Here is a 21,385-nt window from a genome sequence, read left to right as displayed (position 1 = left end):
CTCTTCCTCCCTTCCACTTCCCCTCCCTCTCCTCGTACCTACTTTCTTGCCCTATGCTTACCAACTTCCCATTTTCTCCCTATTCTACCACTATTTCATCTTCATAACTCCTACCCTATTTTCCACCCCCACTTCCTTAGACCTATCCCCATCTTCCCCTCCCTTCTCCCCTTCCCCATTTCCCTAGACCTACCTATCCCCCTCTCTCTCCTTATTTCACAAGGCCTACCTATCCCCTACCCCACATCTTTCCCTTCCCCATTTCCTCATTTCCCTAGATCTACCTACCCCCTAGTCCCTACCCTCTACCCCCTCCTCTTCCCCTTCTCCCAAAAAACGAAACCTCACACAAACAAACATCCCCCCACCCCCCCCCCCCCCCCCCCCCCCCCACCACCGCACCCAACACGCTCGGCCGCTGCAACCTTCTCGGTCTCTCACACCCCATTTCCTCGTCAATCTTCGAGTACGTGCGATTGATTGCACTTGCTCAACGCCTTCCTCGAGACACCGACGACAAACAATAAAAAGGGGGGTGGGCAAGTGCTGAAGGGGGGGGGGAGGGAGGGAGAGGGGAATAGGTGGAAGCAGTGAGGTGCGAGAGATGGAGGGGAGAGGAGGGAAGGGACGGAGAGGGAGGGAGGGAGAGGGAGGAGAGAGGGAGGGAAAGAGAGGAGAGAAGAGGAGAGGGACAGGGAGGGAGGAGAGGAGAGGAGAGAGGGAGGGAGGAGAGGAGGGAAGGAGAGACGCGAGAGAGATGGGAGGAGGGATAGAGAGGAGGGAGGGGGATAGAGGGGAGGGAGGGGGATAGAGAGGAGGGAGGGGCGATAGAGGAGGGAGGGAGGGGGGGTAGAGAGGGAGGGTGGGAGGAGAGGGAGGGGGGATAGAGAGAGGGAGGGAGGGAGGAATAAAATCTGACAACCACCTCGACACGCAAAGCCAACAAGAGCATGAACATAAATCCTCAAAGCAGGGTATTTTCCCCGGGGGATGGGGGAGGAGAGAAGAGGGTGAGCTGGGAGGAAGAGGGGGGAGTGGAGGAGGTAGAAGGAAGAAGGAGAAGGAGACGGAAGGAGAGAAGAAAGGAGGGAGGGAGAAGGAAGAAGGAGACGGAAGGAGGCAAGAGAGGGAGGAAAGAGACAGAGGGAGGAGGGTATGAAGAATAAAAGCGCGAGTAAGGATGATCGCGCGCGCGGCTCATGACTACCTACCTGCCAAGCAGGTCGGCAGACAGGCAGGCAGGCGCGTGCACGCGCGCGAGCAAGCAAGCAAGCAAGCGAAGGACAAGTATCAAGAGCAAAGCCGCCGTAATGAGGCGTGCTCGTATCGCGACACGCACCACACGCCGTCCGTCGCCCCTCTCGTCGCTAAGATCACGGGCGGCGGCTGCGCGGGGAGACTATCTCACCTAGTCAATGACCCTGTTCCTGCTCCTGTCCCTGTCCCTGTCCCTGTCCCTATCCCAATCACTGACCCTGTTCCTGTCCCTATCGCTGACCCAGTTCCTCCGCTTTCCCCGTCCCTGTCGCCGTTCCTATCCCTATCCCTGTATATTTGTCTCTGCCACTTTCCCCGTCCCTGTCGCCCTCTCCTACCCGGGAAGGACAAAGGATAGTATCCCCCTTACAAGCCCACAGAACCCCTTCCCCCTGACACGTTCAAGTCATCGACTTCACATCTTAACACGTCCTCTTTTTCCCCCTCCCCCTCCTCCTTCCCTCCCTTCTGTTCATCTCCTCCCCCCCCCTCTCTCTCTCTATCTCTAATTCTTCCTCCTCCGTTCACGAACACGAAAGTGGCGATAAAAAAAAGTGTCTCCACCTTTTCACTTTCCTTAGCAAGTGTGATCCGAATCAAAGCAGTAAACAAGCGCGTGAATTCTTAGCAAGTGAGATCCGAATCAAAGCAGTAAACAAGAGCACAAATAAAAATAAAACGCGAATGACTAATAAAGAAAAAAAAATACCGAAAGGAATTCGAGGAAAAAAAAGTAAATCAATAGAATAGCAGCTGCAATGATCTATAGCAACGGATGCGACAACAATACAAATAAAACAGACAACCGAATTCGAAGTAAACGCCGAACACTTGAATATTCAAATCCATGACCGACAAATATATTAATGTAAGCAAATGCAGAAATATATTCGAAAATACACGATTCCAAAACGCCTAAATATCTTCATAACGGAATTCAACAAATTTATGCCAAAATAATAATACAAATGTACAAATGCGAAACCAAATCGTCAAGAGTCACCACGTACAGGCAAATACATATTCAAAACTCAGTAAAAATACACACAAGTCGTAAAATATATATATAAAAAGATCAACTTTAACATTAAACTGACACACATTACTCGCGAATGAGTAATTTTGTTCAAATGATAACAAATAACACAAATAACAGATATAACACACTGATAACATTTTTGGGTCACGAGGGGAGGGAGAGGCGAGATACTCTATCTACTAGAGCGGCTAACGCTGTCTACCTATGGAGACCGATCGATCAATCCATCAATCTTTATAACCATCTGCGTCAAACTCCACAACTATACATCATTAGATCCACCTTTACACATCATCAGAACTTCCCGTATACATCATTGAAACAACCAGTATACACATCAGAACTACCTACATCTACATTTGCATTTACCATCGTTATTACTGATACCACAACCAGCAAACTACGAACATCCATTACCTAGTATCATATAAACATCTGTACGTATCAGCTATGTACCCCAACGACATAGAACAGCCTTCCCCACACACACACGCGCGCGCACGCAGCAGCGCACACACACCAGACACATACACAGACAAAGACACACACAAACATACACACCAACACGCCCGTATCGACTTTTCCCTGGCCCCGCCCATCCACCCGCCCGCCCGCCCGCACTCCAGCTCGACCCAGCAGAGCTAAGGCCGCCCGCACCTGTGCAAGCTTGGGGAGACGGCGAGAAAGAGAGGGGGTGGGAGGGGTCTGAAGGAGGGAGAGTGAGGGAGTGAAAAGGGGGAAGAGGAGGGTAGGGGGAATATAGGAGGGTATATAGGAGAGAGGGAGAGGGAGACGGAGGGAAGGGGGGATATAAATGACAGATGGGAGGGTGAAAAAAGGGAGGGGAAATGAGCTCGAGGGGACGCGCAGGGAGTGTGAGAGGGGGTCTGGAAGGGGGGAGGGGGGAGAGGAGGAGAGCCGCACAGCAAAACGAGGTTCCAGCGATGGTTTACGAGGACGACGACGGCGACGCTCAACCTGAGACACGCCTTGCAGCGTTCGGCCCCTCTCAATCCATCAATCTGGATCTACCTTTAACGTATATTTCTCACTATTTATACAGGCTCATTTTTCTTTACTTATTCAAATATTAATATATGCACATGCACACCAAGATATATAAAATATGTATATAGTCAATCTATTCAAATCATTATCGTCCTCTGCTCCTCTTCCTCCTCCCTCCTCCCTCCTCCCTCCTCGGCCGTCCTCGTCATCAACGTCGTCATTTTTCTTCAGTTCCTCCTCCCTTTTCCTCTCCTTTCTCCCGCCATCACCTGCTCGTCTTGCATCTGACAACAACGCCAATACTTACGCAAACCAACAGAAGATAAACCTCCAAAGAACAACTCACCTGCAAGAGAGAAAAAAGAAACGTAAATATATCAAACCCACATACATCGCAATTAACAAATGCAAAGACAAAAAAAATAATAATAATAAGTCACAAAAACACGACATACATCACAATTAAGAAATGAAAAAAGCAACTAGTACAAAATAATAATAATAATAATAATAATAATAATAATAATAATAATAATAATGTCACAAAAAACACGACATCTATACACGAAACACAAGAGGCTCGCCACCATCCGATAGCCGTGAGACACGTACACGTAGGCCTAGTCACCTCTGGCGGTCTAAATAAAATACCTCTATTCCCCCTCCCCTCCCCCTTACCACTACCCCTAACCACTCTCCCTCCCCCCCTCTATCTCTTAGCTTTCTTCTTCTCCCTCTATCCCCCCCACCCACACCCACACACACACGCATATAAAAAACAAACACGACCACACACCCCAACACGCACGTAAACACAAAAAACTAAACCTGATCAAAAGTCGATCACGACAATCTTCACGAGGCTTATCAAAGCCATGGCCTCCTTTTTCTCTTCTTCTATTTTTTTTTTCATTCTCGTGGTGTATTACAAAAAAAGGAAAACAAAAGAAATACCTTGGTTGCCCCTAAAAGGATCACCGCCCCCCAACCTAAACACCCTACCCCTAACTCCCTCTCCCCCTCGCGATCCTATTAACACACGGACGATAAAGGATCATTCCAAAAACGTAATCATTGTTCTTTGAGGAGGACGGAGGAGGAGGAGGAGGAGGAGGAAGAGAAAGAGGAGGAAAAACAGGGGGAGGAAGAGGAAGGAGGAGGATGGTGAGGCAGAGAAGGAGGGGGGAAAGGGGGGTAGTTGGAGAAGCAAAGGATAGGAGAAAGAATCGGAGAGAAGAGAAAAGGCCAAGAAAAACGGTAAAATGCCAGACCGCAAACCAAACCAAAACCCAATCCCTCCTTGAGTTGTGTACCTGATGCCGTAAAACAAATCTATATAAAAAAATGGATAAACCACGGCTTAACTCACCTCATTTACTTCATTCCCATATCAACTCGAAGTCTAGGCAAACAAAGCAAAACAATACAAACAAAAACAAAAGGGGGGAATAGCCTAACAAAAACTTTGTAGAAAATATTCTTAAACCATCAAGAGAGAAGAGAATTTTACAGCCAAAAGAGCTCAACATTTCTCACAACATTAACTGGAGAGCGAGAAAGAGCTCAGCGTATTTCATTTCGCCTGCTCTCACTCACTCCCCCCCTCCCCCTCCCCCCCCCCTCTCTCTCTCTCTATGTGTGTGTGTGAGGGAGAGGGAGGGAGGGAGAGGAAGCTTAAAACATCACGTGACAGGAAAATCTCAGATTATAGGCCTATCCCTGCGAGGTGACCAGCGAGGGTCACACGAAAGACCGGTCACGAACAAGGGGATTCCCCTGAATAGCGTGGCTCACGAACTAGGGATCCACACGAAAGTAGACAGACAGACACACATTGACACACACACAATTAGTAATCATCACGAACTCAAGACAATACGATCATGCGAGTACGGCACAACAGAAATACATGTACAAATAAAACGGCCCACGCACTCCCTCACCCACAACCCCCCTCCTCTCCCCTCCCCTCCCCTCCCCACCATACACATTCTCCATAATACAAAAGGACACGACAGTAGACGCCGGAATCACGGATATTAATCCTGGGAAAAGAAACCCCGACAAAACACCCGACGGGAGATGATGACAGAGAGAACACGCATCACCTTCGGGAAAGAGAAGGTGGCGGTCCTCGGTACTCGCAGTGAGTGAGTGAGTGAGTGAGTGAGTGAGTGTCTATAGGTCTCTCCACACACACAACGCGGAGTATAGGAAAATGAGAAAATATGTGAGAAATTATAAATCAGTGCAAAAAAAGAGAAGAGTGACAAAGGAGAGGGTCAAACAAAGAGTTAAAAAAAAAAGCCACGTGAAAAGAACACACCATGACATACCGCACAGGTTGATGGGAGGGAAGGAGGGGAAGGGAGGGGAGGGGATAGAGGAAGGAAGGGATAGAAGAGGGAGGGGATAGAGGAGGGAGGAGGAAGACGAGGAGAAAGGAGGGAGGAGGAGGAGGGGTCTAGTTAGAGGGAGGGGGGTAAAGGTTAATCACGAGAGAAACTCAGGAAATGCACTTATTTTTGCCCCCAACCCACAACCATCTGCTTCCCCCCATCCCCACCCAACCCACCCTCCCACCCATCTACCCACTCAAGCCACCCCAAAAAAATAGGATACAAGCAGGTCACACACACATACAGACGAGCGTGTGGGGGTGATAGAGGGAAGGGAGAACGAATGCCGCTCATAAAAAAAACACGGGGGTGTACAGGTTAGTAGGGAGGTGACGAAGGGAGAGGAAGGGAGAGGGAGAGGGAGGGAGGGGAGGGGAAGGGGCTAGGCAGGGTTAGGGGAGGGGCAAGTAAGGGGAGGAATAGGTGGTGAGGTAGGGTAGGGTGGGGTAAGTGGAGAAAGAGAGAGAGAGAGAGAGAGAGAGAGAGAGAGAGAGAGAGAGAGAGAGAGAGAGAGAGAGAGAGAGAGAGAGAGAGAGAGAGAGAGAACGAAGATGTGCGTTTGTCATCAGGGAGGGCGAGCGGGTAAGTCAACCTCAACGCCAAGGTCAACCCCCTCTACCCCCCCCCCCCCACTCCTGCAATCCTCTCCTCCCCGTCCCCCATCATCACCATCAGAGAGAGAGAGAGAGAGAGAGAGAGAGAGAGAGAGAGAGAGAGAGAGAGAGAGAGAGAGAGAGAGAGAGAGAGAGAGAGAGAGAGAGAGAGAGAGAAATAATGAGAACCCTCAAGACAAAAACTTTCGACAGTGCCCCCCCCACAAAAATGAACCACCACAAATAATAGTAATAATAATAATAATAATAATAATAATAATAATAATAATAATAATAATAATAATAATAATAATAATAATAAAAACGACAATCCAAGCACATCCGTTTTCGATGGATCGCACCAGCAACGATCATCATAACAAATACGACAAAAAACGACGACGATGATAACGTACACAGGCACATCAAAGAGAAGCACAACGTTTCCGACGCCAAAGGCCAAGCCACGCCGGATACAACATCCCGTATCCGATAAGCTTTATCTTACTCTCGTGAAAGGTGGGGGGGGGGGGGAGACGGCATAGGATGGGAGTGGGAGGAGTGGGAAGAGGAGAAATGGGAAGAAGGAAAAGGAAGAAGGGGGTTAAGGGAGTGAGAAAAGGAAGAGGAGATAGTGGAGGGAGTGGAGAGAGGGGGTAAGGGGCAGGAGGGACGGGATATACTCTTAAAAGAAAGAAACACGGATAAAAAAAACATGATTAGTATCACGCATCTGCCAAAACCAAGACCACCAAACGGATCTGGCCAACGCATAAAGGAGGATTATCTGTCTGTGTGTCTGTGTCTGTTTGTCTGTCTGTCTCTCTCATTCACTCCTAGCTCTACATGCGCGTCGGTTATCACTGAGGCCGCCCCAACGAGAGCGCGAGAGCGAAAGCCCATTAGTAGCGCGGGAGACACGGCCCGACAGGTGGAATGGGAGAGGAAAAACCAAGAGGGTGAGACAGAAATTACATTCAAATACAAATGACTGGAGGGGGATTGAGAGAGGGAGGGAGAGAAAAGGAAAAAGAGAAAAAGAGAGGGGGGAAGAGGGAGAAGGAGAAGGAGAAGGAGAAGGAGAGAGAGAGAGAGAGAGAGAGAGAGAGAGAGAGAGATAGAGAGAGAGAGAGAGAGAGAGAGAGAGAGAGAGAGAGAAAGAGAGAAAGAGAGAGAGAGAGAGAGAGAGATTGAGATTCCCGCGGAAACACGCGTCCCATTTCCAGAGCACTTTTCGCTCAAACCCATTTCTTCCGTCCCAACACTACTCCCCCCCTCCCCACCCTCCTCCCTCCAATCCCGAGGAGGTCGGCGGCGGCGCGACGAACAATGTCACGAGGGAGATGAAAATGTTGCACAGGACGCTGCGGTTCGGGGATGAGGCGGAGGGGACGCGAGAGAACGGGAAGAGCAGTGGTGAGAGAAAAGGGAAAAAATAGCAGGTGGGAGGAGAGAGAGAGAGAGAGAGAGAGAGAGAGAGAGAGAGAGAGAGAGAGAGAGAGAGAGAGAGAGAGAGAGAGAGAGAGAGAGAGAGAGAGAGAGAGAGAGAGGGAGAGGGATGGAGGGGTGGACAAGAGGTGACGGAAGAATGAGCGGATGAGAGGATGAGATGAGGGTTAAGGAAAGAGGAGGAAGATAAAGAGGTACGAGATACGACGGGAGAAGTGAAGGAGAGAGGGTGAAAGGCAAAAGCTCTTGTATCCTCCACCATACAATGGGTTACCTGTAGGAGATAAATGACAGGATCGAACAAGGGTAAAGGAGAAACAAAAAGAGAAAGACGGACAGTAGAAAAAGAGAGAAAGAGAAAGAGAAAGAGACTAAGAGAGAAGAGAGGAGAGGAGAGGAGAGAGAGGGACGGACAGAGAGAGAGACACACAGACAGAGAGCAAGCGCAGCGTAGTTAGTTTCGAAAGGTTAAAAGGCAGCCGGAACTGGCCCGGTGACGGCCGAGGCTCCGCGCTACATCGCCGACGACAACTGAAATGACAAGCCAGGATTAAAACCGCCGCCATGACAAATGCGCCAGAGGGGGCGTCGCGAAAAGGGAGGAAGAGGAGGGAGGGAGGGAGGGGAAGGGAGGGAGATAGAAGAGGCGAAGAAAGGAAGACAGAGGGAGGGGGGAAGATAAGGGAGTGGGAAGGGGAAGAAGGGAGGCGGGGAGGCCGAGGGAAGGAAGCGGCGAGGAAGGGAGGGAATTAGAAGGGAGGATGAGAGTGAGGAAGAGAAGCAGTGAGAGAAGGAAGAGAGGGAGAGAATAGAAGGAAGAAAGGAAGAAAAATTGTAGGGAGAGGGAGGGAAGCAGTGGGAAGCGGAGGGAAGAAAGAAATATCACGCAACTCTAATGAACATCACCTCCCCCTTTGGCGATGCTTCATACTGGCAAGATTGTCCAATCCTCCCCCTTCGTCTTACCAACCCTATGCCCAATCTTCATCTCCAAATGCCCTCTCCCTCTCCCTCCACCTCCCACTAACCGGTCTCCCCCTCCTCCCCATTCCTCCATCTCAGCTTTTACGTCTTGTCTTGCACTTCCTGGATTTTCTCGCGCGCAAGTTGAGACTTCCAAACTATTCAACACAACTGGAATTATTCCAGACCAAACAATTTTCAAAGTAAAAAAAATAAGACAAAAGAAAAAAAAAAGAAAGCGACAGGAGAGAGAACTCACAGGAACACTGCTGAGATATGCACGTCACGCGAGAGGAATAGGAGGGAAGGGAGGGATAGGAGGAGGAAGGAAGGAGGGAGGGAGGGAGGGAAAGAAAGGAAGGCAGGCAGGATGGAAGGGAGGAAACGAAAGGAAAGAAGGGGGTGAGGGGAGAGAGGAAAGGAGGAAGGGAGGGGAAGGGATGGGAAATGGAAGAAAAAAGGGAAAGGGAGGGAAGGAAAGGTAGGAGGTAAGGGGAGGGAAACCACTCATAGTCGTAAATCAAAATACCTAAATACCAACATCGGCAGCAAAATAGAAATACGATGTATTTCCTCAAGCCTGACACGATCAATGTAAATAATTTATCGACTTGGCCTATCACCCCTGTTTGAATATTCGACCCGTATGAGTATCACGAACTAATGTCAGTACTCACGATAATCTTTACGTTAAAATAGTGCTTTCTATATGCCAGCCTTTTCCAATGTTTTTACCAGGCACTCGCACACATTATATAAGCCACTTCTAACCACAGGGAGATCCCATTATAATTATAAGGCATGTTAAACAGCACGAGATGTTTTTCCTTCCTTTCCTTTCCTTCCATCCAGCCGCAGCGACCTCCCAAAACTCGAGCAAGTCCCCAACCCCATTCCCGCCTCCACCCCACCTCCTGGCGCTGCCGGACACACGAGCTTTCACTTTGTGAAATTGCACCACCTTCGATTGCAATCAATGCTTGCAGTTGAAAACTGAGCTATACTGCCTTCAGTCACTGCTGAATTAGTAGAGCTAAGTAGTTATAATAAATGCGATACACATGATAAATATAAGCGGATACAAGAAGCAGCTCTGCAACATCCTTACCCTGGGAGCAAGCAAGCAGCGAGGCAGGGCGACTCGGGGAGCGGGTAGGCCATGGGGCACAGGGAGTCGAAGCTGCCCCACAGAGTGCTACCCAAGTGGCCAGCCAAGGGTGTACCCAGGGTCCCGCCGAAGAGCTCGGGGTAGGCGTCCAGTAGCCAAGGGTACGCGAGGCTTAAGGAGGACATGCCCGCGCGTCAAGCGGCGGAAGCACACACGCTGAACGGACTCGGACGTCGACGACAGCACGACACCACACCATACAATACGACAAGACAACACGAAACGACACATGCACAGCCCTCAAGGTCGCAAAAGCAGGGCCCGACGTCCAGCGGCGCACAGGTCGGGGACTTTCGCTCTCCGCAGACGGCACTCCCGCTTCGCACGTATAGTGGCAGCAAGTGCCCAATCCCGGCGGCACCTCTAGAGCGCTCTGCAAGGAGTCCACTTTAGACGGCCAGAATCGAGGGCTTTTGAGGCTACGGTGACAAGTTCACCTTCGGGTCGGGTGGTCGAGAGGGCACACGCACACACACTCGCTCTCTCACACACACACGCGCGCGAGGCGTTCGTTCCCCACTCGGGGCTTGACCTACATTACTTATCCAGACAACGTCCACTTGGCCCGACCGACAATCCGACAGGCAGACCGACACAGAGACCCACCGCCCGAAATCCCGCCCTCTCGCCTTGACACCTGGCCGCCCACGCCCGCCCGTCACCTTTCGAACGAGATTGATTTCTCCGCCGAACTGACAGCCGGACTGGATAAGACAGCCCCTTCCACACTGACGGCAACTTGCGTAAGGGGAGATCTATGGTCCCAGGAGAAACATGGGGGAGGGAAGGGGAGGGAGGAGGGAGGGGGGAGGGGGGAGGAGGGAGGAGGGAGGAGGGAGGAGGGAGGAGGGAGGGGGGAGGAGGGAGTAGGAGGAGGAGGAGAAGAAAGAGGGGGGTGGACATGGGAGAGGGGAAGGAGTTATAGGATAGGGGGAGATAACCACAGTCACCTCTACCCCTTCCCTCCCCACCTACCTACCTCCCCCCTCTTCTCCCCTACATTCACCAAAGCCACTCCTACCCTCTGCCAAAAGCTACACCTTGCCCCTCCCACCCATACCCCCTTCCCATCCCCTCTGGGCCGGTTAAACTTGATACCAATACCTGTAAGGTGGGAAACTGGGGCTACCTACCCACCTCCGTACCTATCTCTCTCCTCACTCCATATTCCAGGGGCGAGAGATAGACAGGTAGGTAAAGAGAGAGAGAGAGAGACAGGGAGGAAGGGAGGGAGAAAGAAAGGGATGGAAGGAGGAAGAGGGGGAGGGAGAGGGAGAGGGAGAGGGAGAGGGAGAGGGGAGAGGGGAGAGGGAGAGGGAGACGGAGAGGGAGAGGGAGAGGGAGTGAGAGAGAGGGAGAGGGAGTGAGAAAGGGGGTTGAGGGAGAAGAGAACAGTCCGCGAGAAAAGTCCCTGAGGCACCGTCTCCTGCTGCCTCCTGATGTTCCCTGGTCTCTCAAAGGAAAAGTAGACCCGCTTAAATGTCACGCAAAAATCACCTCTCTCTTTCTGCGGTGCAGTGCGGAAGGGGGGGGGGCAGGAGCAAAGCTACAGGGGGGGGGGAGGAGCAGCAAGAGGAAGGAGGAAGAGGAGCAAGAGGAAGGAGGAAGAGGAGCAAGAGGAAGGAGGAAGAGCAAGAGGAAGGAGGAAAAGAGCTAGAGGAAAGTCGAGGAAGGAGGGAAGAGGAAAGTCGAGGAAGGAGGGAAGAAGAAAGTCGAGAATAAGGAAAGAGCATAAAGGAGGAGGAACATGAGGAAGGAGAGAGGAGGAGAGTCGAGGAAGGAGGGAGCTAGAGGTCCCAAGAGGAAGGGGGCGATTCGAGTAAGCACGCATTACATACCGCATCCTCTCTCCGGTTACAAAAAGAACTCTGATGCTCCGTCTTGTCACAATTCGTAAAGTATGAAAAGGCCTACGAGATAACCTCAACCATACGTATCACAAACACTCAACCTGTATTACCTAAGCACACTCAAATCACCTACCGCTTCTCCCCCCTCCCCCCCTTCAACATCCCTCTCCACCTCCTCCCCCCCTCCTCATTTCCTGCTCCCTCCCCTCCACCATTTCCCCCCCCCCCAACACTCCCTCAACCCCCTCTCGTTCCAAACCCCCAATTCCTTCAAGGCACAATCCTTTTCTTTCGCTTTTTGTTACAATTTCCCTGCGGTAAGAATCACCACCGCCACCACCGCCACCCCCGCCACCTCCCCTCCCTTCCCTCCTCCCCGCACAAAAAAAAAACGATGGAAAAAAAACACGAAAGAGAATACAACAAAAATGAAGAGACAAAATAAATAAGGTGAAACAAGCAAGGAAAGAAGACTGCACAGACGAAGATAAGAGAAATTAGAGAGGGAAATGAGGGAAAATTAGGGAAAAAACAAAGGATGGAAAGACGAACGGAACAACGGTCAAGATCCCGGTTCAATCTCACTCCCCAAAGGTCAAGCCGCAAATAATAGGAGTAAAAGTCACTCGTCATGATACCCCCCCCCCTCCTCCTCCTCCTCCTCTTCCCTCCCCCCTCCTCACCACCACCACCACCACCACCACCACCACCTCTTCCCTACCCCCTTCTCCCACCACCATCTTCTTCCCTCCCCCTCCTCACCACCACCACCTCTATCCTCCCCATTCTCTCCCCCTCTTCCTCTTCCCTCCACCTTCCCCCCACTACCACTGCTCCTCCCTCTACAACACCCTCCCCACTTATCCCCCCTCTCCACTACCCCCAACACCTCCACCTCAAGGGTTGCACAAGGTGTTCTGAATAAGGCAAACTGGGATCCCGAGAGAAGTGACTTTACAAGGACAATAGTGAGCAATCCCGGGCTTCCAGCAGCTAGAAGCAGGACCTGGATCAGGAGTCAGCGACATACGTATGGGCAAGAAAAAACACGTGAGTTGGAGGGAGGGAGGGAGGGAGGGAGGGGGAGAGAGGGAGGGAGGGGGAGAGAGGGGGGGAGATGGGGAGAGAGGGAGGGAGGGGGAGAGAGGGAGGGAGGGGAGAGAGGTAGGGAGGGGAGAGAGGGAGAGAGAGAGAGAGAGAGAGACAGACAAAGAGAGAGACAGACAGAGAAAGAGAAAGTGAGAGAGAGAGAGAGAGAGAGAGAGAGAGAGAGAGAGAGAGAGAGAGAGGCGAGTAGAAGCAGGAGCATTAGGGGAGGGGGGAGAAGGGGGGTAGGGAAGAGGGAGCAGCGGACGAGCCTCACACCGGCGCCCGCGTCCAGGCCGCACACAAAAACTGGTTGGGGCGACCCCGGCTCGCTTCCATTACTTGAACCAGTTCGAACTGTAACATTCCTACGTACCGGTAGGAGAGCCCCGACCCAACCAACCAATCATCAACCAACCAAACGCCTAAACAGCCAACCGAGAGACCTGTCGTCAAGAGCCTGTAATCCAGCCCTACCTTGCTGGGGTCTTCCGTCGGCTTCCCTCAAGCCCTGCCCTGCCTTGCCTTGCCCTGCCCTGCCCTGCCCTGCCCTGCCCTGCTCTACTTTACGTTACTCTGCTCTGTTTCGCCCTTGCCCTGCTTTGCTTGTCCTGCTCTATTTTGCTTTCCTTTGCCTTGCGCTATTTTACTCGCATTTGCCTTGCCCTCCCTGGCGCTGCTCTAACCCTGCCCTGCATTAATTTGGGACTGCAGCACCATACCTTGGTTTATCTTGCCCTAGGCTGCAAGAGTGGTATAAGTATAAGCGAGACAAAAAGAGGGCGAGAGAGCTCGAGAGAGAGAGCTCGAGAGAGCTCGAGAGAGCTCGAGAGAGCTCGAGAGAGAGAGAGAGAGAGAGAGAGAGAGAGAGAGAGAGAGGGAGAGGGAGAGGGAGAGGGAGAGAGATCCAGAAAGAGAGAGAGAGATCCAGAAAGAGAAAGAAAGACAGAGAGAGCACGAGAGAGGATGCCGCAAAAGAGTCCGTCCCGTTTTGGCCAGATAGCCGCCAATCTGACACCGCGCAGGACAATGGGCCAGTGATGAAACTTTATCGAGACACGTCCTCAGCCCAGATAAGAGTTCTCCCGAAAGCACTCGTGGCCCGAGCAATCAGCCAAGCCAGATTCTGCCTGCCTGCCTCTCCTCTCCCTCAAAGACGCGCACTGGCTTTGCTTTTTTATTCATTTTGTTTCGTTTACCTGCCTCTATCTTCTTTTCTTCTCCCTCCCGTTCCCTTATCTCTCCCTCTTTCTCTTCCTCCCTCACCTCCTCTCTCCCCCTTCCCTTCCCCCCTCCCTCACCACCTCTCTCCCCCTACCCCTTCCCCTCCCTCTCCCTACTCCTACCCTTCTCCCTCCACCTCCTCTCCTCCTCCCCCTTTCCCTCTTAAAAACACACACTATTACAACCGGAGAAGGAGAGGGAGAGGAGCAGGGGAGGGGGGGTGAAGGAGACCTACCGCAAGCACTAGCCATCCACCACTCTAACGGGATCACAGGAGGAAAAAAATGAAAACACGCCCACAAACTCAAGCTTAAGGTGGGGAGGCATGGGGGAGGGAGGGGCAGGGTGAAGCAGGGGAGGGAGGGGCAGGGTGAAGCAGGGGAGGGAGGGGCAGGGTGAAGCAGGGGAGGGAGGGGCAGGGTGAAGCAGGGGGAGGGAGGGGCAGGGTGAAGCAGGGGAGGGAGGGGCAGGGTGAAGCAGGGGAGGGAGGGGCAGGGTGAAGCAGGGAGGGAGGGGCAGGGTGAAGCAGGGGAGGGAGGGCAGGGTGAAGCAGGGGAGGGAGGGGCAGGGGTGAAGCAGGGGGAGGGAGGGGCAGGGTGAAGCAGGGGAGGGAGGGGCAGGGTGAAGCAGGGAGGGAGGGGCAGGGTGAAGCAGGGGAGGGAGGGGCAGGGTGAAGCAGGGGAGGGAGGGGTAGGGTGAAGCAGGGGAGGGAGGGGCAGGGTGAAGTTGGGGAGGGAGGGGGAGGGAGGGGTAGGGGAGTCAGGGAGGAGTAGGGGAAGGGGGTAAGGAAGTAGTAGGGGAGGGGGTCAGGGTGGTGTAGGGGAGAGGATGGGAGGTTGGAGGGAGATTAAGGAAGGACGATAGGGTAGGAGGTGGGGGAGTATGAAAGGGGGAGGGAAATGAAACAAGAGAAGAAGAGGGGAGGGGGGGGGGTGAACGCAGCCCACTCGTCCACTATGACGAAAGCAGCACATGGGCGCGAACCCCGAAAGGCCGAACGGAACGAAATGGCCCTACAACGAACTGCGTAGCACAAACGTGTTCGGAAAAAAAAAAAAATCCCCGGAGCACATTTTCAAAAACCACGTAGGCTTCCCAGTACGATTCGCCGCGTGACTGGGCAGCCGAACTCGAGTTTGTCATCACACTCATCACTCGCTCCTTATTTCTTCTCTTATTTTTGTTTCTCTCTCCCTCCCTCCCTCCCTCCTCCCCCCCCCTCTCTCTCTCCCTCCTTCACCCTCCCTCCCCCCTCTCCAAGAGACAGCCAACCATCACACACACACGAACAAACAAAACAACACTCGAGCACTATCTCCGAACAATGGAGATAAGCTATCATTTGGCTTCTCATAACTCTCCTCGTTACGATCAGTTAAGATAAGAAGGCCTTTTAAGATACACCGATATTATCTGATATATCTAGACACAATCTAGCTTCCAAAACCCATACATACATGCACACATACATTAATTACATTACATTAATTTCCATCTAGGCGCGCAAAAGATGTCTATACAACTTCATTAACCCCAAAAAATTAACAATAAATATAAACATGAACAATAATAATAATAATGATAATAATAATGATAATGATTTTAATAATAATTATTATTATTATAATAATAAAACGAAAAACAACAAAAACAATTACAACACTAATATAATAAATATTCCCTTATCGAGAACGACAACATAATTCCACAAAACATGGACAAAATAAACAAAAACTAACAAAGAATGACCTTACACTTATCAAATATGTCTATCACAGGATGTCAAACTTTTACGAGACCATATACCTATAGAACACCTGTTTGTGAACACGTGTTGGTAAAATAAACATCATAAAGTACATGTATCACATTTACATGGCGTATACACACTCATTCACATACATACTTTTTACCCAAGTACATAAACACTAAACTCACTCCCTATTTTCCCTCCCTCCCTTCTCTCTCTCCCTCTTCCTCCCTATCTCCCTCCCCTCCCCTCCCCCTACCCCTCTTCCTTCTCTCTCCCTCCCTCTTCTCCCCCTACCCCTCTTCCTTCTCTCCCCCTCCCCCTCTTCCTTCTCTCTCCCTCCCACTTCTCCCCCTCCCCCTCTTCCTTCTCTCTTCCTCCCTTCCCTGCTACCAGCGCCACGGCAGCCCCGACCTCCGCCAACAGAGGCGAGAACAATGTCGTGTTTTAGTGTTGCGATCGGAAAATTTACCGCGTCCGACGAGATCACAAATTACACTTGTGGGCGAGTAGACGATTGAGTTGGGGAGGGGGGGGGAGGTGGTAAAAAAAGGGAGAAGGGGGGGAGGAGGGAATGGGAAGGGAGGAAGGGGGGGGTGAGGGAATGGGAGGGGAGGAAGTGGAGGGGAGGAGGGGGATGAGGGAATGGGAGGGGAGGAGGGGGGAGGAGGGAATGGGAGGGGAGGAGGGGGGAGGAGGGAATGGAAGGGGAGGAGGGAATGGGAGGGGAGGAGGGAAGGGGAGGGGAGGAGGGAAGGGGAGGGGAGGAGGGAATGGGAGGGGAGGAGGGAAGGGGAGGGGAGGGGAGGAAGGGGGGAGGGGAGGAAGGGGGAGGAGGGAAGGGGAGGGGAGGAGGGAAGCGAAGGGGAGGAGGGGGAGGGAGGTGGTACGGAAATAGTGGGAGAAGGGAGGGAGGGGGGGGGGAGGTAGGGAAGAGTGGGAGAGGGAAGGGAGGGGGGAGGAGGGAGGGAAGAGTAGGATGGAGAAAGAGGTAAAAAGAAAAAACGAAGAAAACAAGGAAAGAGAAACAAAGGATAAGAGGGAAAAGAGGAAAGCACAAAGAGGAAAAAAAAAAAATGGAAGACAACAAACCGGCGCAAGAGACTCAGAAGATCACAAATTATGTTCATGAAACCTTCGCCTCCATTAAAAGGGAAAAAAACATTCTGTATTACACTTCCCTCTTTTTTTCCTTCCTTTTTTTCTTCCATTTCTATTTCCTCTTTCAAAAACCAAACAACTAACACCTGCAACTATTACCTTGGGAGAAGAAAAAAAATTTAAGCCACGTGGCAACTTACGAGGTAACTAGGGGGAGGGAGAGGGGAGGAGAGGGGGAGGGTGGGGAGGGGCGGGGGGCATGGGTTTAGCTGGTTTTAGAGTCGGGAGGATGAAGGGGGAACGGGAAAGGGGTGGAGAGGAGAAGGAGAGAGAGAGAGAGAGAGAGAGAGAGAGAGAGAGAGAGAGAGAGAGAGAGAGAGAGAGAGAGAGAGAGAGAGAGAGAGAGAGAGAGAGAGAGAGAGAATTAATCATGAAGGTGAAGAAAAAGAGAGAGGAGAGGAAAGGAGAGAAAAGAAGAAAGAATAGAAAAGAGCCGAGGCCAGAGAAAGACAAAAGCGGAACGCAAAATAAAAGCGAGAAAGACGCGAGATCAAAACAGCTGCAGACAAAGCGAATAAAATGCCAATAAAAGGGAAAAGGGAGAGAGAGAGACGGCGAGAGAACGAGGGATGGAAATGCCAAAGGGACAGAAAGAGAAACGAGAAAATAACGAGAACAGGGGAGGGAGAAGAGACAAAGAGAAGATGCTGAACCAAAAACAAAATAAGCAAATATCGTGAGAACCAACGAAAGAAAGGGAAAAGAAAACAAAAAGGAAAACAAGACGAAGGAAGAGAAAAAAGGGGAGAAAGTGACAAAAAGAAAGAAACAAGAAAAAAAAACAAGCGCTGAAAAAACCGAGAAACTATAAACATTAAAAAACCCGTTAAACCCGAAGGTAAAGACAGGGTGGCGGTGTGAGGGAGGGAGGGAGGGAGGGAGGGGGGGACAAGAAAGGGGGAAGGGGGGGAGGGTTGCGTCTTTCAATCAAGCAGAGTGCACGAGATACCGTACATCAGACGAGCACACACGCGCTTTATCTTGTACGCACAGTCCGAATGTTTTCCTTTTACGCTCTTTTTCATTTTCTCTCTCTTTCTCTTCCTTGTCTTTATCTTATTCGACACTGTTTTCTTTCTTTCCAACCTCCTCTTGGTTTCTTGCCTTCCCCCTCTTGCATCCTCTCTTCCCTTCTCCTCTCCCTCTTCCTCTTTCCTTCTGCATCTTCCGCTAACCGTCATTCTTCTCCTCTCTTCCTCTCACCCATCTGTTCTTCCTTCTGCAACCCACCCATCCTCCTTCCCTCGCTCCCTCCCAATGTTACCACCACCTATCCACCACCCCTCTTCCTCTTCCTCCTCCTCCTCCTCCTCCTCCTCCTCCTCCTCCTCCTCCTCCTCCTCCTCCTCCTCCTCCTCCTCCTCCTCCTACCTCCTCCTCCCTTCTACCTCCTCCCCCTCCCACCTCCTCCTCCTCCTCCTCCTCCCCTCATCTTCCTTACTCCTCTTCTCCCCCTTCCCCTCCTCCCTCCTTCCCCCTCACCTCCCTCCTTCCCCACCACCTCTTTCCCCTCACCTCCCTCCTCCCCTTCTCCAAACCTCTTCCTTACGCACTGAGGCAGCTGATTGCCTCGCCCTATAAACAGCTCCATCTAATCAGTTTCGGAGTCTAGTGAACCTTTCGAATACCTTCGATGAAGAGGAAAATATCCATCCATATCAAAAGGGGAAGGGCCATTTCGGAGACTCCATCCCTCGCCGCCTTGAGAAATAATAAAACTAAGAAAGCAAGAAACTGAATATCTGATAAGAGGAAAATGGATAAATTCAAAGCAAGTCACAATCAGAATAGCTCTTCTTCCTCCTCATTTATTCCAAATCGACCGCATGGAATATTTGTTCATTTTTCAAATTCAATCCGTCAAGACAACGGAATATTTTTAACAAATAATGACCAAAATTTAATAATGCTCAGAATCACCCTTAATTAACATCTCCATAATCAACTTAAAACCATAATAAGTAAAACAAAAAATCCCTACAAGCATTATTCCTCCGAAAATATTAGAATGATTAGAATGTTACATGTTGCAAACCCTACACAACCAATTCTAAATAATAATAATAATAATGATAATAAAATAAACCCTTAACAACAACAACAAAAAATAACGAAAAAAAAAAGAAAATAAGACGAAAAAAACGCCCTCAGATGTCCCGTTACGGCCGCGCTCCGCCCCAGATCAAGCCCCGGTTCGCCGCTCTGCCTTCTTCAAAAAACGAGTTGCTCCACATGACCTAAACCGTAAGATCTGATAGAGTGCGCGTGCGTGGGAGCGCCGCGGGGGAAGGCGGGATGGGGGAGAAGCGAGAGAAGTGGGTGAAAAGTGGATGGATGGAAAGGAAGAAAGGAACGGTGGGAGGATGAAATGGAGGAGGGGCACAATTCAATTCCCCTTCTCCTTTCTTTCTCCCTGCCATCCTCAGTCTTCCTCCCGAATTCCTTCTTCCTCCTCCACCCTCCTTTCCATCCCCATTCTTCCTCCCGAATTATTCCTCCTCCTTCCTCCGCCTCCTCCTTCTCCCTCCTTTCCACCCTCATTCTTTCCGCTTCCTTCCTCGTGCTGACGTCGACAGTGCAGTGCGTCCGAGGCGTGCCGGTCAACCTTAGGAGACGTGACCGGGAATGGTGAGCGGAGAGGGGGAGAAAGAGAGAAGAGAGGGAGAAAGACTGTGAACGTATAAAAAAAAAACAGATGGGAGGAGGGGTGGGGCTAATTGAGATGGTATGGGGGAATAAGGGGAGCAGTGAGAGGTGGGTAAAGGAAGGGAAGGGAAGGGAAGGGAAGGGGTCAAAGCTGGGCTTGGGAGGTTTTCTTAGCCTTGATCTCTTGGTAAGTGAACAATCTTCCCCTCCCCTACGGCCTCCCCATTTCTCCCCTCGTCTCCTCCTCCTCCTCCTCCACTCCTTCCTCTTTCTTGACCCCCATCCCCTCCTATAGCCCAGGGAGGCTTCTCGGCTTCACCGCAAACTACCGCTCCAGTCGTAACTCGACGCGGCCACAACCCAAGCAACGCCACCTTATTCAGCCCATTACAAAAGCCCCTGGCCGCAGTTTAACTCCCTTCACGCCCAAACTAAACACCTCCCAGACCCCACCCCCAACCCCACGACGTTCTATCCAACCCCCCCATCAGAGCTCCGGTTACTGCCTCATCCTCGCAATCACTCGTTATTACCACTCCGCCCACACGGATCTGTCGCCCCCCACTCCACTCCGCCCACACCGCAAGTCCCTGTACTCCGCCCAGCACAGCCTACCACGGCCCAACCAATGGCCGTTACCCCTCCCTCCCCCTCCCTCCCTTCCTCCCGAAGGCGCAGAACCGGGCTCACGAGCACCCCAAAAGCGGCGCTCCAACGAAACCCCGTTACACACCGTGCCCACTTCTGATCCATTTGACCGATGGAAACCCAACTTCACTTCGGCCATGGAGGGGCATCGCCAGGACCGACGACTGACGACCCTGTCCTGGGCTCTAACGCCACCTGGTTGGGAGACGTCTCCACCCTCCCCATGCTGGACTCCTCCCTTCCCCACCGCTACGTTTTTTCTTACTTGCCCCCCCCCCCCAACCCCCTGTCTCCAGCTCTGACCATCGGCCTTCCCCTAGGCCATCCCCCCTTCCACCCTTACAGCACCCCCCTCCCTCCCCCCCTCCCCTACCCCTCTCTACCTCCCTCAATTATCTCTTAAGCTCTGCCTCTACCCCCCACCTTTTGCTAATCACCCCCATCCCCACAACCCCATCTCCCTCATCCCTCCCTGCCCCCTCCCTCCGCCTGCAATAAACCAAGCTCACAAAACACGGCCGCATTATAATGTAAAAAAAACTGGCATGCCCATTGGCGGTGCTGCATAGCCTGTGCTACCATGGCGAACGTATAAGCATTCCCTACCTTTTTTTATCCACCTGCTTTCCCTACTTACCTATAACCCTCCCTTTACAGTTTATCTAGAGCACTTTCTACCACCTTTCTATTCCTCTAGCTACCCCCCTTCCCCAGTCTACCTTCAGACCAAACAACAAACACAATCTCTTTGCAGACCAGCTTCCCCTTATCATCAACGACCCTTCTTTCCCATTTAAAGTATTCTATTTATATATAGTTTAGGCAGGCAGACAGACAAAGACGACAGACGAAGACAAAGACAGACAGGGCAGAGACAGACGGGCACAAATACACGCACCACCCGAACTTGGGATTGCGGACGCAGCGGTCTCGCCGAAAATTGACGTATTTGTACCCGTAAGTGTGGCGTGGCCGGGCGTCCTGGGATGGGGGTGTGGGGGGGGAGGGACAGTGGCGTGGCAAGGACAAGAGCAGCGGCAACACCAGCAGCGGCGACCTGTCCATCGAGATCAATAACGAGCATTACGGGGCCAGCGAGTGTAGCGGGCACCTCCTGACACCCCACACACCCCCCTCCGCCATC

The 21,385-nt window shown here is 51.6% G+C and overlaps 1 protein-coding gene across 15 annotated transcripts in view; it reads right to left on the bottom strand.

Annotated features, from left to right (window-relative positions):
- The window catches only part of sm (heterogeneous nuclear ribonucleoprotein L), a 212,359-nt gene that overhangs the window by 80,523 nt on the left and 110,451 nt on the right, over positions 1-21,385 (bottom strand). The window contains exon 1 of one of the 15 annotated variants that reach the window (XM_027373185.2): positions 9,817-10,016. The exons of the other annotated variants lie outside the window; for them this stretch is intronic. Coding sequence (XP_027228986.1) covers positions 9,817-10,001 — 185 coding nt within the window. The 5' untranslated portion in view covers positions 10,002-10,016. Of the gene's footprint in view, positions 1-9,816; positions 10,017-21,385 lie in introns of those variants that run through there. 15 annotated transcript variants of the gene reach the window in all.

The sequence above is a fragment of the Penaeus vannamei genome, chromosome 42 (assembly GCF_042767895.1).
Source record: "Penaeus vannamei isolate JL-2024 chromosome 42, ASM4276789v1, whole genome shotgun sequence".
In the NCBI taxonomy this organism is placed as follows: domain Eukaryota; kingdom Metazoa; phylum Arthropoda; class Malacostraca; order Decapoda; family Penaeidae; genus Penaeus; species Penaeus vannamei.
Note: the sequence above shows the minus strand (reverse complement) of the source record. Positions and strands in the feature narration are given on the sequence as shown.